The 14,019-nt window shown below is 48.6% G+C and overlaps 1 protein-coding gene across 1 annotated transcript in view; it reads right to left on the bottom strand.

The window, feature by feature from the left end:
• Positions 1–612: 612 nt before the first annotated feature.
• Positions 613–14,019, bottom strand: part of INTS1 (integrator complex subunit 1) — a 36,751-nt gene continuing 23,344 nt past the window's right edge. The window contains exons 31-48 of the mRNA XM_026650709.2: positions 13,424–13,678; positions 13,169–13,328; positions 12,241–12,381; positions 11,602–11,782; positions 11,399–11,522; positions 10,507–10,637; positions 10,285–10,372; positions 9,336–9,562; positions 8,198–8,321; positions 7,516–7,649; positions 6,831–7,023; positions 6,463–6,590; positions 5,590–5,702; positions 4,872–4,985; positions 3,667–3,737; positions 2,956–3,047; positions 2,685–2,794; positions 613–2,146 (exon numbers count right to left, since the gene is read on the bottom strand). Coding sequence (XP_026506494.1) covers positions 2,031–2,146; positions 2,685–2,794; positions 2,956–3,047; positions 3,667–3,737; positions 4,872–4,985; positions 5,590–5,702; positions 6,463–6,590; positions 6,831–7,023; positions 7,516–7,649; positions 8,198–8,321; positions 9,336–9,562; positions 10,285–10,372; positions 10,507–10,637; positions 11,399–11,522; positions 11,602–11,782; positions 12,241–12,381; positions 13,169–13,328; positions 13,424–13,678 — 2,502 coding nt within the window. The 3' untranslated portion in view covers positions 613–2,030. The remainder of the gene's footprint in view (positions 2,147–2,684; positions 2,795–2,955; positions 3,048–3,666; positions 3,738–4,871; positions 4,986–5,589; positions 5,703–6,462; positions 6,591–6,830; positions 7,024–7,515; positions 7,650–8,197; positions 8,322–9,335; positions 9,563–10,284; positions 10,373–10,506; positions 10,638–11,398; positions 11,523–11,601; positions 11,783–12,240; positions 12,382–13,168; positions 13,329–13,423; positions 13,679–14,019) is intronic.

Genomic DNA, 14,019 nt, shown 5'->3' with positions numbered 1-14,019 from the left:
TGATGCTCAATAAAAGGACTAAGTTCAGAATAGCCAACAGATTTCATCTGTAACCTTTCAGATGCGAACTCAGGGCATTAATCCCACTGTCGCTGAGACCCTCCGGAAAAAGCAAACTATTTTATTGACTTGATCTTCTTCAGCTGTTTCTTCACTTAATTTATTTCTAGCTAACTGTTACAGCCCCTTCATTGGTTCTAAAGCAGATGCTCTGGAAGACAGGAGTACATTGCATCATTAATTGATGGCTCTAATCTCTTTATTTAAAAGGCCAGGTAAGAGAATGATGGGCTGTGGTTAGAGTTGTTTGGGGTTTTAGATACTCCCCCTTTATCCTTCTCTTAGTGGGTTCCCCTTCCCTGTGAACTCCAACCAGTGAAGAAAGTTGGGGGAAAGACACCAAAGGTGCCTCACATTTTTTCCCAGGGCACATGAAAAGATGCCAGACTAACAGCAGTGGAGAGCGAAGTCTTCTACTTATCCTCAGAACAGGTAGAGAAAAGGCAGTGGCAGTACAGGCTTCCCCACTGCTGCCTCAGCTCTGACAGAGGGAGAGTAGTTTAGACGCTGTCTACACTGCAAAAAAGTGTTCTTAACTCTGGTTAGCTCACTTAGGTTAAGAACACACTTTTTTTCTGCAGTGTAGACATACCCTCAGGTCTTGGCTTCTCTGCTGAGAATACTAACAAATGAGCCAATTGTGATGTGCATCCTTGTCAATGAGGAACATACTTCTCCCACCAGCGCATTTCACTGCCCAACAGCCACCAGGGCGCAATGACCGTCTCTACCACCTGCAGACCTAGAGGTGAAAGGAGGCATACTTTAGTCATTACTGATTTACTGATTACACTGCATTAAGCCAAACTGCACTGACACCATTCCTGGGGTACAGCAAGAGACCAGGGGAAGGAAATAGGACAGCCGGCCTATTAAGCAGAGACTAAGGAGATGTGTTTAATTGAAAGGGGAGGGGGGAACCTACTAGTCTCTGCTTCTCCCACACTCCTGCTGTCACAGGTATCCACACTGAAGGACCAAGCCACATGGCCTGTCCTCCCACCTGGAGATAAGGAGTCTGTCTGCAGGGGTACTGGTGCACTGAGTAAATGGCAGAGTCCAAGGGAAAATGGTTGTTGGGTCATCAAAGATGCTTTCTGTGTATACTCTGCTGCCATGGAGGTGTTTCTGTGGGTGCAGCAAGGCACCCTTTGTTGACATACAAAAATAATAATGGCTGCCACGGCCCAAGCACGGAAGACCGATCCAGCAGATGCTGGGCCCACCTCCATATCCTCCAGAACAGTTTTCTGTTTGTGCAGCAGAAGGAACAAGGAGCAAACAAACCCTTCTGGCAAAGAGGAAGAGTCCGCTTTGGCTGTAGAGGGCTGCAAGTAGGTTTTCTGTAAAAGTCCTGTCTTGCGGAACAGCCATCCAAAGGAAAGACAGTGAGAGAGCCTAGAGAAGGACTCAGAGAAGGACCGAGCCTAACGCCGAGAAGCAGTAATGCCAGCAGGGAGCCAAGAAAGGGAGCCTAATGGGAATTAGAAGAGTTTTAATTTAAAAAGGAATCACAAACAGTAACAATGAGTCTCTTGCTCTGTACAGATTTCTGTGTTCCCTCCAACATGCAAAGGACAATCCAGAGGTCCAAGCTTAGAGAGCCCCATGGCAACTCTCTCTTCCCCTACGCCAAATGCTATGGCCTCCTGGATGTGAGGTGGTGATTGAAGTCATAGCCACTGCCCAACAGGAAGTGGTAAATGCCATCCGAGATCCCAAGAAGGACGTGGTCCCCTGTAATACGCCGTGCATAGAAGCCCTTTTGCTCCCACCGAAGTGATGTCCTAAGTAGGATCTATCCCTGTATTCCTTCAATCAGACCCCGGGCATGCGCTCTCCTTCTTCTGCTTAGGCTGGCCTTCCATGGTCACTCTCTCTTGTCCCCCCCAGCCCGCGGGCTGGAATACAAGTGCTTCCTCACAGCGATTCAAGTCAACCGGACAAATCAGTTCCCAGGGCATCGATGTTCACATCATGGCTTCCATATGCAGAACCTTCAAGGCTTCTGAAATCTGCGAGCTGGTGTCTATCTGTCCATACATCCCAACCAGAAAGGCCCTGTGCAATAATACTGCTGCATGCTCTGCGAAGGGGAAAAGAGAAGGGTAAGAGAACTGGTCTAACCAGCCCTGATTTACCAGTAACAATCATACGGCACAGAGGAAGTGCTAGGACTAGTCCCAGCAAGAGAAACATCAGTGCAGTGAAACTAAGTTTTAAACTCTCCAGATGGGGAAAGGCAGGAACTACACACCATCACCCCCAGGCATACAATTAACACTCAAGACAAGTATCTGATGGATACAAAGCACCTTAACTCAAAGAGGAAAATTGCTACAGGATCAGAACTATTTGAGAGAGAAGCCAATGCTGGCAACACGAGGACTCCCTGCAATAAATCCCTTCCGTGGCGTTCAGAGCAAAGCTGCCACTGGGCAGGCCAGCAAATAGCACCGAACCAAGCACCAATGTCTAGCGAGAACTTCCCAGGAAATTCCAGTTTCCAACACAGACAAAAATAAATCCGACACTGAAAGCAGTTGAAGGAGATCCTCTGGGAAATCAGTTTCCAGCCTCTCACAGATGAGCGTGCAGCAGTAAACGCAGAAGCCTAGACCTACCTTGGCAGAGAAGGGTGTATTCAGGCAGGTTTCTCAGCGCTGTCTGCACCACCTCAAAGTCTCGGCTGCCAAGGCAGTACATGAAAGTGGGGAGGAAGTCAGCAGCAATGCTGGGAACAAAACATAGCACCATCACTACAATCCCCACTCTTAGCATCAAGGGCGCAAGAAAAAGTCAGAGCCGTACACAGGACAATGTAGGGCACATGGCTGACAGAGGAGGAAGTGACTCAGGAGAAGCCTGGCATTCATGGATACCTCCATTTCTCACCTGGGGTTGTTCTGAATTGAGCGCAGAGCCAGGCTGAAGGCCAGATTCCGGCAGGACTCTTCTGAAGAGCTCATCAACTTTTGCAGGTTAGTCTGAGAGGAGACAAGGCTGATCAGCAAGAGATCCCATAGCGACACTGAGAACAAGCCCTTCAGACTCACATTACCACTCGTGCGGCATTGCTCCAGCCCGCTACCCATCTATCTTGCAGGTTAATGCTGAGCCAGGGTCACATGCAGTGGATTTCTATCTGTAAGATCAGTCAGTTGTGAATGCTTTAAGCATCCAGAGTGTTTTTTCTCTTGCGCTACATAGGGCAATTGGATCTACATCCATTTCCCTGGTCCCTCACTAAGTTTTTCTTGCAGAACTGTTCCCCTTTCTCTCTAGACTGATATTATGGGGTGACAGGGACTCAGCGTAATGAAGAGAAGGAGAGGGGAAGCGTGTGTGTGTGTGTTTATGTATGTGTGTGAGCACACATGTGTGTAAAATGCTTAGTGCACACAACTCATGTGGCAGTTGAAGGCCTAAACTAATTGAGAAGGTAATTCCTCAGAACTGGCCTATCCAGAGACACCATGATAATGACCTGATAAAGCAGAGGGAAGGTAACACCTGAATAAACTGTGCAAGGTAGACTCTGCTGCAAGGAATCCCCCATCACAGCAAGTGAACTTCCAATGCAACTTCTGGGCTACATATACTCACAGCAAAAAAGGAGAGAATTTCTGGTCTCCGTCTGGACATCTCATCAATGTCACTCAGCACCTCCAGGATATCTGGGGGGAAAGCCACAGATGGAAAAGGGTAACCTTCCTTCACTGATCCAACCAACACAGTGGAGTCAGCAAAGCCCCAAAGGAACATCTGTCTCAAACACAAGAGTCCTCTGCTGAGCTATAAAGTCTTTGAACCTGGCATACAAAGCTAAAAGACAGAGATGATGCTTCAAAGAGGATCTTAGAAGGATGCTCTGTACTATGGATCAACACCTCCAGAACTGCCCCAGCAGAGGCCACATTAGCTGCTAGCATTGCTGTCTGTAGCAAGTTTCAGTTCTGGATCAATTTCTATTGTAACAGTGAGTGATCTTTATATAAGGCCTCATACCCCAACATCTTGACAAGCGAATCTGCAAACCATGCACACGCAAGGTTCACTTCCCCTATTTCCAAGTTGGCCAGCAGTGGGCTAACCCCACACAGTAATGTCACAGATCAGGATAGTGAGAATACTGGATGTAAATGATATTAAAAGAACCTTAGAGAAGCAAACTGTAGCTCCCTAGGATACTATGCTAACACCCTGAACTTCTGAGGAGAGCACAAGGGGATTTTTGATAACCGAAAATGGGGGAGCTGGAACTTAAAGTTTTACATCTCACCCAAAAGACGGCACTTCCAGCAACACCGCACCCCAAATGCAATGTTGGCACACTGGTTCAGTACTGACCCGTAGCAAAGTACCACCCAGTGAATCAACCACATCACTTCCCAGAGCACCTAAATTGTCCTGGGAGGTCTCCCATCCAAACACAGAACAGATTCAACCTTGTTTAGCTCATGAGATGCAACAAGATCACGTTTCATCATAGTGGCTTTAGGAGACTTGCAGCTTCTCTTACAGGGACCACATGGTTTCGAAAACCATAGGCTATGGTTTCAATTCTAGATGAACTTGTCTGGCTGCGGGCGGCTTCCCTGCACAGGGCTCATGGCTGCAAGCCAGCTTCTCCTGTCCCAGCCAAATACCAGTTCAGGTGATTTTTGTCTATATGCTCCCTGTAGTTCTGGTCTAACATTCTCAGGAAGTGTGGCTGGGAGCAGCTACCATGTTCCAGCCAAGGGGAGGTGAGTAGAGTGATTCCTGTCTGTAAAGTCATGAGGTGCTCTGGGAAAGCTGTCCCCACTTACCCTCCACAGCCTGGCCCCTGGAGAGTCTCTTCATGTATGGGGCCATTTCCGCTGGAGTGAGGGGAGTGAAGAGGGACACACTGACCAGGGGCAGAGAGCCGGTGGCTGCTTCATCTGGGACAGAGAGAAATAGTTATCTCCCAGTCATTCTCTGCACATTTAAAATGAAGGCGAATCTGGCATTCCCAGCCAATGGATTACATCACTGCCAACTGTCCCCTTACCATGGCATCTGCTCAGAGAGGGAAGGGAGAGATAACTATCCTTAGCACCTGTAACATCCACAGAATTTCCTAAGGGACAATCCTATCAGAAGTCGGGATGATGTCTATGAGCAGGGAAGGAGCAGATGTACCCTTAGGAGATCTTCCTGAAGGACTAGCCTAAAGACATGCAGAGGAGAGCAGACTCCCTAGCTATATATACACCTTTGGTGCTGCTATTCCACTGCATTGGGAAGCTCCGAGAGTTATGACAAGTGAGAAGTCAGCATTTACCCCTTCCCAGGAACTGGTTTTACTACTGCTGACCAGTTCCTCACAAGAATGTCTATGAGGACACAACCTTCACTCTCAGTTCCTTTCCTTCCCCCTTCACTGTTCTATTAGGGCTGGGAGTGCAGAGCTCAGGATTAAGTCCACATAGAAGCAACAGAGCTCCAAAGCATAGTACAGGGGTAGGGCTCACTGATCTAGCCCAAAGCGTTACACACACTCACCATCCTTTTCTTCTTCAGAGCCTCTGTCCAAGACCCCACTCTTACTGGGCAAGCTCAGTCCAGCCAAGAGCGATTTCAGCATGACTAGGTCACTGTTATCTGATGACAGGTCACTAAGGTGAAAGAAAAGGCATCTCTGGCATAAAACAGCAACAATCAGCTCAACATCCGGCTGTGAGGAGAAGGAACAAGCTGAGGGTACATGTATGAATGTGAACGCGTGGGGAAGAGGAGCAAAGTAACTGTGGGGGAAGGAGAATAAAGGGTAGAGAAGCCGGAATCAAGCAGTGGACAAAGAGGTGTCAGCCGACGAGACAGAAAACAGACAGTAGCCAGAACTGCTGAAGCAGCTATGGCAACTCCGGTTCCCTCACTCCAAGGGGGGGCCAAAATATATTGTCCCGTGTACTTGCAGATGGGACCCTGTATCCACTAGTCTGAGGGAGAACTCTGCTGCTGCCTGCCAGGAAACATGCAGTGTCCTAGGTGTGAGAGTTAGGAAACCTAGGTGCTATTCCTGGAGTCTGTGTGAGCTGCAGCCAGTCTCTTAACTGTCCTGTCCCTCATTTTTCCCCATCTGTAAAAGGGACACTATTGCTCGTGTACCTTTTAAAAGCACATGGAAATCTCCAGGGGAAAAGCACTGTAATAAAAGCTAAATAGTAACTTTGCTCGTGTTGTTTCCTATCTGGTTAGGAGACTGTGACTCCAGCAATGTATTTATTGTTAAGGTGGACAGCAATCCCAATCCCTTTGCCTGTGCATCAGCAAAAACGACTGAATTTGCTGGCAGACCATTAATGCCAGGTAGCTGGGCAGGCCCAGCTGGGAGGCACCAGAACAATGGGAGTAAGGTCAGAACGGAACACTTACTGGAGCGGGTCAGAATGTTTCTGCAGGAAAGACACAGCCGCCTGGGCATTGCACGTGATGTACTTGTGAATGAACTGGACGAACTTGGTGATGAAGGCAGCCAGATGACGTGAGGACTTCCTGTAATTCTGGAGGGATGGAGGGAAACCACACTTAACCAAAAGCACTAACACCCACGGGAAGCCTGAAAGTCCATGTGCTGTCCTTCCCCTCCCCGTTCATGCACACTGCCATGTATTTGTACAGGCACACACAGTATACACACATGTAAACTGTGACACACAGCACTCTGAGATGGTCAGATACCAACTTCTCTCTCTAGTGGTTGGCTGGCTGTATGCAGTCTGTAAAAGGCAATGTTCTCCTACCAGCAGCAGGCGAATGAAGGAAAGAAGACAATCCCATAGCGCCCCCTGGTGCTCACTCTGGAACACCTGTGGCTGAAGCAGCTCCAGGATCCCCAGGACATGGATGAAGAAAGTCAGGTGGTTCTGTTGTCGAAACTCCTGGAAATTGAGATGTACCCGCCCATGAAGCAGAGCTGCGATCATTGGCAAGTGTCTGAAATGCAAAAGTAAAGCATTAAATTCCAAAGCCCTCTCAGAGCAACTGGGTAACAGAATCAACCGTAAGATATTCAGCTCACCCCTCTCCTCGCCCTCTGCAAGATTTCATGCTCTGATCCCTACGTCCACAACCAGACAAATCCCCCTTCCCACTACATTTCTCTCCTCTGCAAGATTTCATGCTCTGATCCCTATGTCCACGACCAGACAAATCCCACTTCCCACCACATTTCTCTTCTCTGCTGCCCACCTCCAAGGGACTCCTTTACTAGCAGAGGCATCACCTCATCAGGAGAGACAGCCAGCAAATGGCTTGAGTGGGTCTGCTGCCCGTATCATTTCTCCTATACACAGGAGCATGCTCCAGGGCTATAAACAGGTTTGCAGTGGGAATGTCATTCTCGTTCTGGAGTGAGTGCTAATACTGACACAGCTGAAAAGGCTCCAGCCACAGGTCTGGTGAAGAGAAGGGCCAGAAGGGCAGTACCTAAGCAGAAGGATGGGGTGAGCCACAGCTAGCTTCCTGCAGGCCATGTTGGCATCCCACACACGGCTCTCAGCGGACTTGGAATCGCTGGCTTCTGCGAGGAGGGTGATAAATCTGTGAACCAGGGCATCAAGCTAGAAAGAATCACAGTTAAGAAAACAAAGTTCAGTGGAGGAGCAAGTCTTCAGCCTATTGGTGGGGTTCCAAGTCTCCTTTTAAGTAGGGAGAGGGTTAACACAAATTAAATTTGATTTTCAGGTAAAACTTGGGATAAGCCATCAACCTTCCAACCAGCAAGGGATCTACGGTCCCAAGTCCCCAGCGTCATGAAAGCAGGGACTGAAGGCTGCACATTTCTCCTTCTCAGATAACAAGGTGCCTAACATAATCTGGGAGAATGCAAGCGTGTTAATTAAGCCTTTCACACACAGGAAAAATCCTGCAGTCTTTATATTGCCGGGGTTTAGACAAGGACAAAATGTTAAAAGTCCAGTGTGTTCTGGAGTTGAGGCAAGCGGAAGGTGGGAGCTCCACATGGGATTACGGTGAAGGCGGCTACAGTCCAAGGCAGTGTGTTCGTTCTTTTTGCCACCTGCCTATCAACTCAGCTCCCATGCTCGTCTCATAGACTTAAAGAACGGAGAAGCATACTCTGTTGCCTCTATGTCCCTTTACTCCTTACTTTGCAGGTACTGCTGTCTGCAGCCCCTTCCCTGGTCAGCAGTGTCTCAGGCATGGGCATGAGGAGCTCTGGCAGCTGTAGGTAGATCTGCAGGAGAAGGTCCTGGCAGCGTTTTCCCACTGAGCTGAAAGAGAAAAGAGATGACAATACACGGTTACATCCCTAGGCCCAGGAGAAAGTGTCTGACGCATATCAGAGGCCTTAATAGCCACACTCAGCTCCTCCCCAGCTGCACATACTGGCAAATAACGACAACCACCACCGTACTGCTGTCTTAATAGCACTGCACTCTTCGATAGCCTTCTTAGAGTTGCCTGCTTTTCAGAGCAATTCCATGGAGCTTTTCAGTGAGATTGCCTCCGATTCTCTAGCAGAACGCACTGCAATTGTAAAGCTGCCACTGGGCATATGGCAACCAGTAAGTCCCTCTTAAAATCCCAGAAAGCAGAGTTTCCGCACAACATCAGTGTTAAAAATGCAAATCCTACCATCAAAGAGTGAATCCCTCATTTAAAAAGTAATTGTAGTCAAAAGTCATTATACAAAATGGCCCATTCTGACTCAGCACACCTGCTCTCCACGTGGCTGAGTCGCATCCTGCATCAGCAGGGGGACAGACCAGATAACCTAGAAAAGTCTTTTCCAGCTCTACCATAGAGGAGTCCAGGATTTAGATCGGCTAGATTTACTGACGTATATGTGCTCTCTTCCTGTTAGCACTGCAGAGGCCATATAAGCTACAGAGAGCAGGCTGGGCTCCATTCTGCCTTCAGCAGAATCATCAAAACAGTCAGCTCAGTTCCAGCTGCAGAACGGATTACCAGTGACAATGTACCAGGTAGAGAGAACATCACTTGACTTGCAGGGCTGGCAGCTAGAAACACACTTTTTGATTTGTAAAATGGAGCAATCTGATCTTGAATTATAGGAGAGAGAAATACAGATGCCCATAGTGTCACATTCAGAGTCAAAAGGTTTCCAAGCTGACACGAAGGTAACCTATCGGGCAGTTTCTAGATGCAATCCGAAATGCAGCAACCCTAGCAAAGCAGCCTTGGCAAGTCTCATTTGGGTCACCTGGCTGCCCAAATAGCCACCTAAATAACTGCCACGCTGCCGTTCGTTTTTGCATCCTCACCTGCTGCCCCACTGCTGGATACAGCCCGTCAGATACTCTGTTACTTTTTTAATACTCTCTAGGTCTCCATGACAACAGCTGAGCAACAGGGGTAGCCGTGATTGGATGAGCGTGCAGGAGGCTTCCTCTGTATTCTGGCTTCTGGTTTCCGACTCAGCCAAGATCAGCTCAACCAAACTGATCAACTCTGACGCCTTTAACTGAAGCACAAACTCCTCTCGACGTTTCTGTAACACAGCACAGACACTCTCAAGGTGAGTCCCGGGGCAAGGGCTGGCTAATAACCTTAGTCACATGCTCTCAAACAGGAAGATAATCTTTTACATGACAAAAACTCCCTTTGTACCTTAAAAATTGCACCATGTCCAGGGCTGGGAAACCAGGCAAACTATAATCCCTCACCCACCCCCAAAAATGAGGGGCTTTGCACCTCCCTTCTGTACCCCAATTTTTCACAATGCATCTACTTCCATCCCTTGGCATCTGGCTAGGAAAGAACTGACAATTCATCCACTACACAAACTGGGACAAAGAGCTCGCCATTGGGGGTGGCTTGCACTCCCCAACCCAAAGGGGGAATTATTCTTTCACTCCATCTGTACTTGCCTGCCGGGCAGTTAGTTCTGCAAAGGTATAGCTATGTGGCTACATTTTCACTAAACTCCTAACAGTCTCTGCAAGAGCTACAACCAGACACTCGTTTTGCTGCAGTGAAAGTTTTACCTCTGGGCAAATTTACATTTATTTGCATCAGTTCTGAACCAAAACTGTGAATCACCATCTCCATATGTAACTGTAGCACAGCAGATTACAAATGTGCTGGGGAGCAGGCAGCAAATCTGCTATTATACACCTGGGTCCCCCAAAACACCATGGAAAATCAGGCAGTATGAAAAGCACCTTCCCTTCACCCATCCTGAGAGGGACTGTGCAGGATTTAAACCACTACCTGAGGAGTTCTCTGGTCCCTTCCCTGCCAGATCCGAGGGATGTGAATACAGGCCCACAAGAAATCTAAGGATGCAGTCGGGTCAAACCTGCCAGAAGACAGAAAAATGTCAATGGGTACAAGAGCAAGTTTGAGATTAGAGACACCATAGCCCTGAGTCGATAGAGTCTACAAATCACTAGTGCTTTGGAAGAATACAATATTGGTACCTGAAAGACTCACCTTTGCTCCCGGTTTTTGCAAAGCAGAATCCTGATGCACTGGTGCAGTGTTGTCCAGCTGGACTGGTGAGTGAGGAGAGCCAACAGATATGGGCGAAAAGAGGGCACCTGAGACCCAGAATAACCTTTAGTCTGGAGAGAACAGGGAGAGATGGAAATATGAATCCATTTTAGGACACTTAGGTAGAGGGGGTAGGAATAGCACAGGAGGGCTCAGATACACTTAGAACAGAGGATACAGACTGTGCATGGAACATGGAAAATGAGGACTAGAGAGGCAGTGAAGCCTAACAGTTAGAGCAAGTGATCAGAAGCCACGACTGATGGGTTCCAGTCTTGACTCTGGCCCTGCATGTTCCTGGGCAAGTAATCCTCTCCAAACCTGTTTGCCCATCTGTAAAATGGTGAGAAAGTCCACAACAGACCTGTGGCTAAGTCAAGTAACTGATATCTGTACAGTGCTGTGAGAGCCTGGCAGAAGGGGGCTACAGAAATGCCAAGATTCCAGGATGACAGTGATATGGAGTGCAAAATCCCACCCAGAGAAGAATTCACTACAGGCCCTCAGAGAGGGACTGTCCTGCTCTGGAATTGGCATCACTGTGTATAGCAGTGGGCTCCAATCTTTTTATGCCCAAGATCACTTTTTGAATTTAAGGGCAACCCAGGATCTATCCCGCCCCTTCCCCGAGGGCCCTCCCACTAGGGAGATCCTCTAGGATCGACCATTCGATCGTGATTAACCAGGTGACCACTGGTGTACGGAGTGCTCTTATCAGTGGAGCAGAACAGACCATTTCTCCCACTAGCTAGTCCAGTGGAAGAGACTTGAAGGCTGTGACTCAAGAAAGGGGCTTCTGTTTAAGATTAATTCCTGGCTGAGAGATTCTTACCTTGTTCCAGGAGAACAGCAACTTTTGCTGGAGGTCTGGGCAGCTGCTGATTACTTCAGGGTCCAGCATCTCCAGCCAGTCATTGAGAAGGCCTGAGGAGGGCCCTAGACGAGCAGCTTCAGCACTAAGAGCACAGTACAAATATCAGGAAAGGTGCCACAAAACCAGACAGAGTGACCAATACCAACCACCCCAAGACTTACTTGCTGCTATCCAACTCCTTCTTCACAGGTGTCTCCTCTTTCTCCTGGAGCAGCAGAGAGCTCACCACAGCAATTGGTCTCATGGCAGGGAACCTGGCTGTGGTCTCAATCGTAACCGAGAAGAGGACAGTCAGAAGCTCCTCCAGATAAGGAGAGCGTGTTTCAATCAGACCCTGAAGGACTAACAGAAGGAGAAAGAGAGACTTCTCTCAGAGGCTTTGGGAGGCAGCAGGGAGTTGGTGAGCCAGATGATTGTACCTTTCATGAAGCCAGTTAGTATTGCACTCCCTTAGAGTGAATCTCAGTGGGAGAGAAGGCAGTCTTGGAACTGCCCTCTTTCTACAGAAGTTATGGATACTCTGCTATTCACTATGGAAGCAGCACCCAGCAGTATGCGGTGTTCCTCAGTTCCTGTCCCTGTCTCAAGCAGCTTATAAACCAATATGACAGAATGCAACAAAAGGAGGTAAAATGAGAGGGGAGCAACCTTCCAGTAGGTCAGAACCCTTGATCCAGGAGAGCAAAGGCAGTCTCCCCAGCTCTGCACTCCCACCAAGCAGTGGAGCAAGCATGCACATCTCTGTTCTGTCCTCAATACCAATGGCAGTTCCAGAAGGCAAGGCGGAAGGGTAGCCATACCTTTGCTGATGAGTTCTGGCTCCACATTACACATCTCTCCAGATTTCAGGGTTGCAATGATGGCTCGTACAGTGGAGCTGATCACATCAGGATCACGACGGAATGCCAGTGCTTCTGCCAGGTGCAGGAACCCACCTCGAACTGCAGGGAATCACTGCATCAGTACCACTAAGCCACACCAGGGTCCTCCTTTAATCAGTCAGCCAGCCTTGCCGTGGCTTCTTTCATACAAACACTTCACATGACTCCTCTTTCTAAGAGCTTAACATCTGAAACCTGCACACACTAGCACTTTCAGCCCATCAGCCCCTCCCCACCCCCACCCCCTCCACTGAGAGTGCTGGTGCCAGCGTCACAAGCATATATGTCTAGGAGACCCTATGGTCAACCCAAAGGCAGCTAAGTCCAAACCTCAAGCTTGTACTTTCTGCTGTGCTCTCCAGATCCCCCAGCCTTGGAACTCTGGCCAGATGATGGACAGCAAAACAAACAATGGGGTGGAACTGTGTCACCTTGCAGTCTCTTGCCAGTGTTCAATCAAGGACAACTACTTACACATCAGCAACTGATTTCCAGTCCTGAGATTCCCTCCAATCCCACTGGCCTATGCTCTAAGAAGCCATCAGCTGATGGGCCTTCGTCGCAAATCATCCTAATGATGAATCGTTTTGGCTGTGTCCTGTCCCTATTAATGCCGCTCGAACAACACGTGGACACGAGCACAACCTAATCTCCCCCTTTCTTTTTCAGTCTGGGGAGTTTCTATATTGCTCACCACATGCTGAAACAATGACAATCCACGCCATTTCATTCTCAGAAAGGGTGTGGAAAATCAGCCACATTGGACTCAGAATCAGGTTCTGATTTTGACCCTTCTCTGTCCCACTTTGTCCACTCCGGGATGCACACTCTGCTTAATGCCTCTTACCATCACTGATCCTATGCCTTGAAGAGTACTGCACAGCAAAGGACTTGAGCTGAGCACGCAGAGGTCCATCTTCCACAGCAGGATTCTCCAGCCACTGCAGCATCTGCATGAGGACTTTAAAGAAGAGCGAGGAGAAGGCGGTGTCCTGGGGTACACAGCGCTGGGGAGAGAACACCAAAAGTTACAGTTGTAAAGCTAAGGAAGGTGCAGCTGTGAGTCCTGGTGGTGGGGAGTGTTTGTACGAAGATGACTCACCTGGTACTGGCACAGCTGACGCATCAGTGGGCAGGAGATAAAGTGGTTTCGGTGCATGGCCATCACGAGAGCCCCGCTATGTGGAGAGTTCATCAAGGCTGCCACTGCCTGGAGAAGACGCACTGAAATCCCTGTCACCTGTGTGTTCCCTTGGCGGATGCGAGCCAATTCCTGACCCAGTGCCTGCTGTAACGCCAGAGAGATCGGGCGCGGGTTCGAATTCTGCCACCGGGGATCCGGGTTCAGTGGGAACAGCTGACAGAATATTGAAAGACAGCAGGCTTGTATGAGAACAAAAACAAAAGGACCATCTGCACAACAACAGCCACTGCCCCAGGGGACTGATTACATAGGGTTGTTCCCTGAAATGGAGAAATCACACTTGGCTCTGACCGTGTACACCAAACGGTCCCTTCTATCCAAATATTTTAGAGACCTAGGGAGGAACAGGCAAAGCAGTGTCTACATAGATCAAATAAGACTACTGGTACTAATACCCTGCATTTACACAGCAACTATTGTCCAAGGATCCACAAGCACTTCATAAATATTACCAAATTAAGCCCGTAGAGCCACACAGATAGGGAAACTGAGGC

Source organism: Terrapene carolina, unplaced genomic scaffold, assembly GCF_002925995.2.
Source record: "Terrapene carolina triunguis isolate 2854851 unplaced genomic scaffold, T_m_triunguis-2.0 Scaffold93, whole genome shotgun sequence".
In the NCBI taxonomy this organism is placed as follows: Eukaryota; Metazoa; Chordata; order Testudines; family Emydidae; genus Terrapene; species Terrapene triunguis.
Note: the sequence above shows the minus strand (reverse complement) of the source record. Positions and strands in the feature narration are given on the sequence as shown.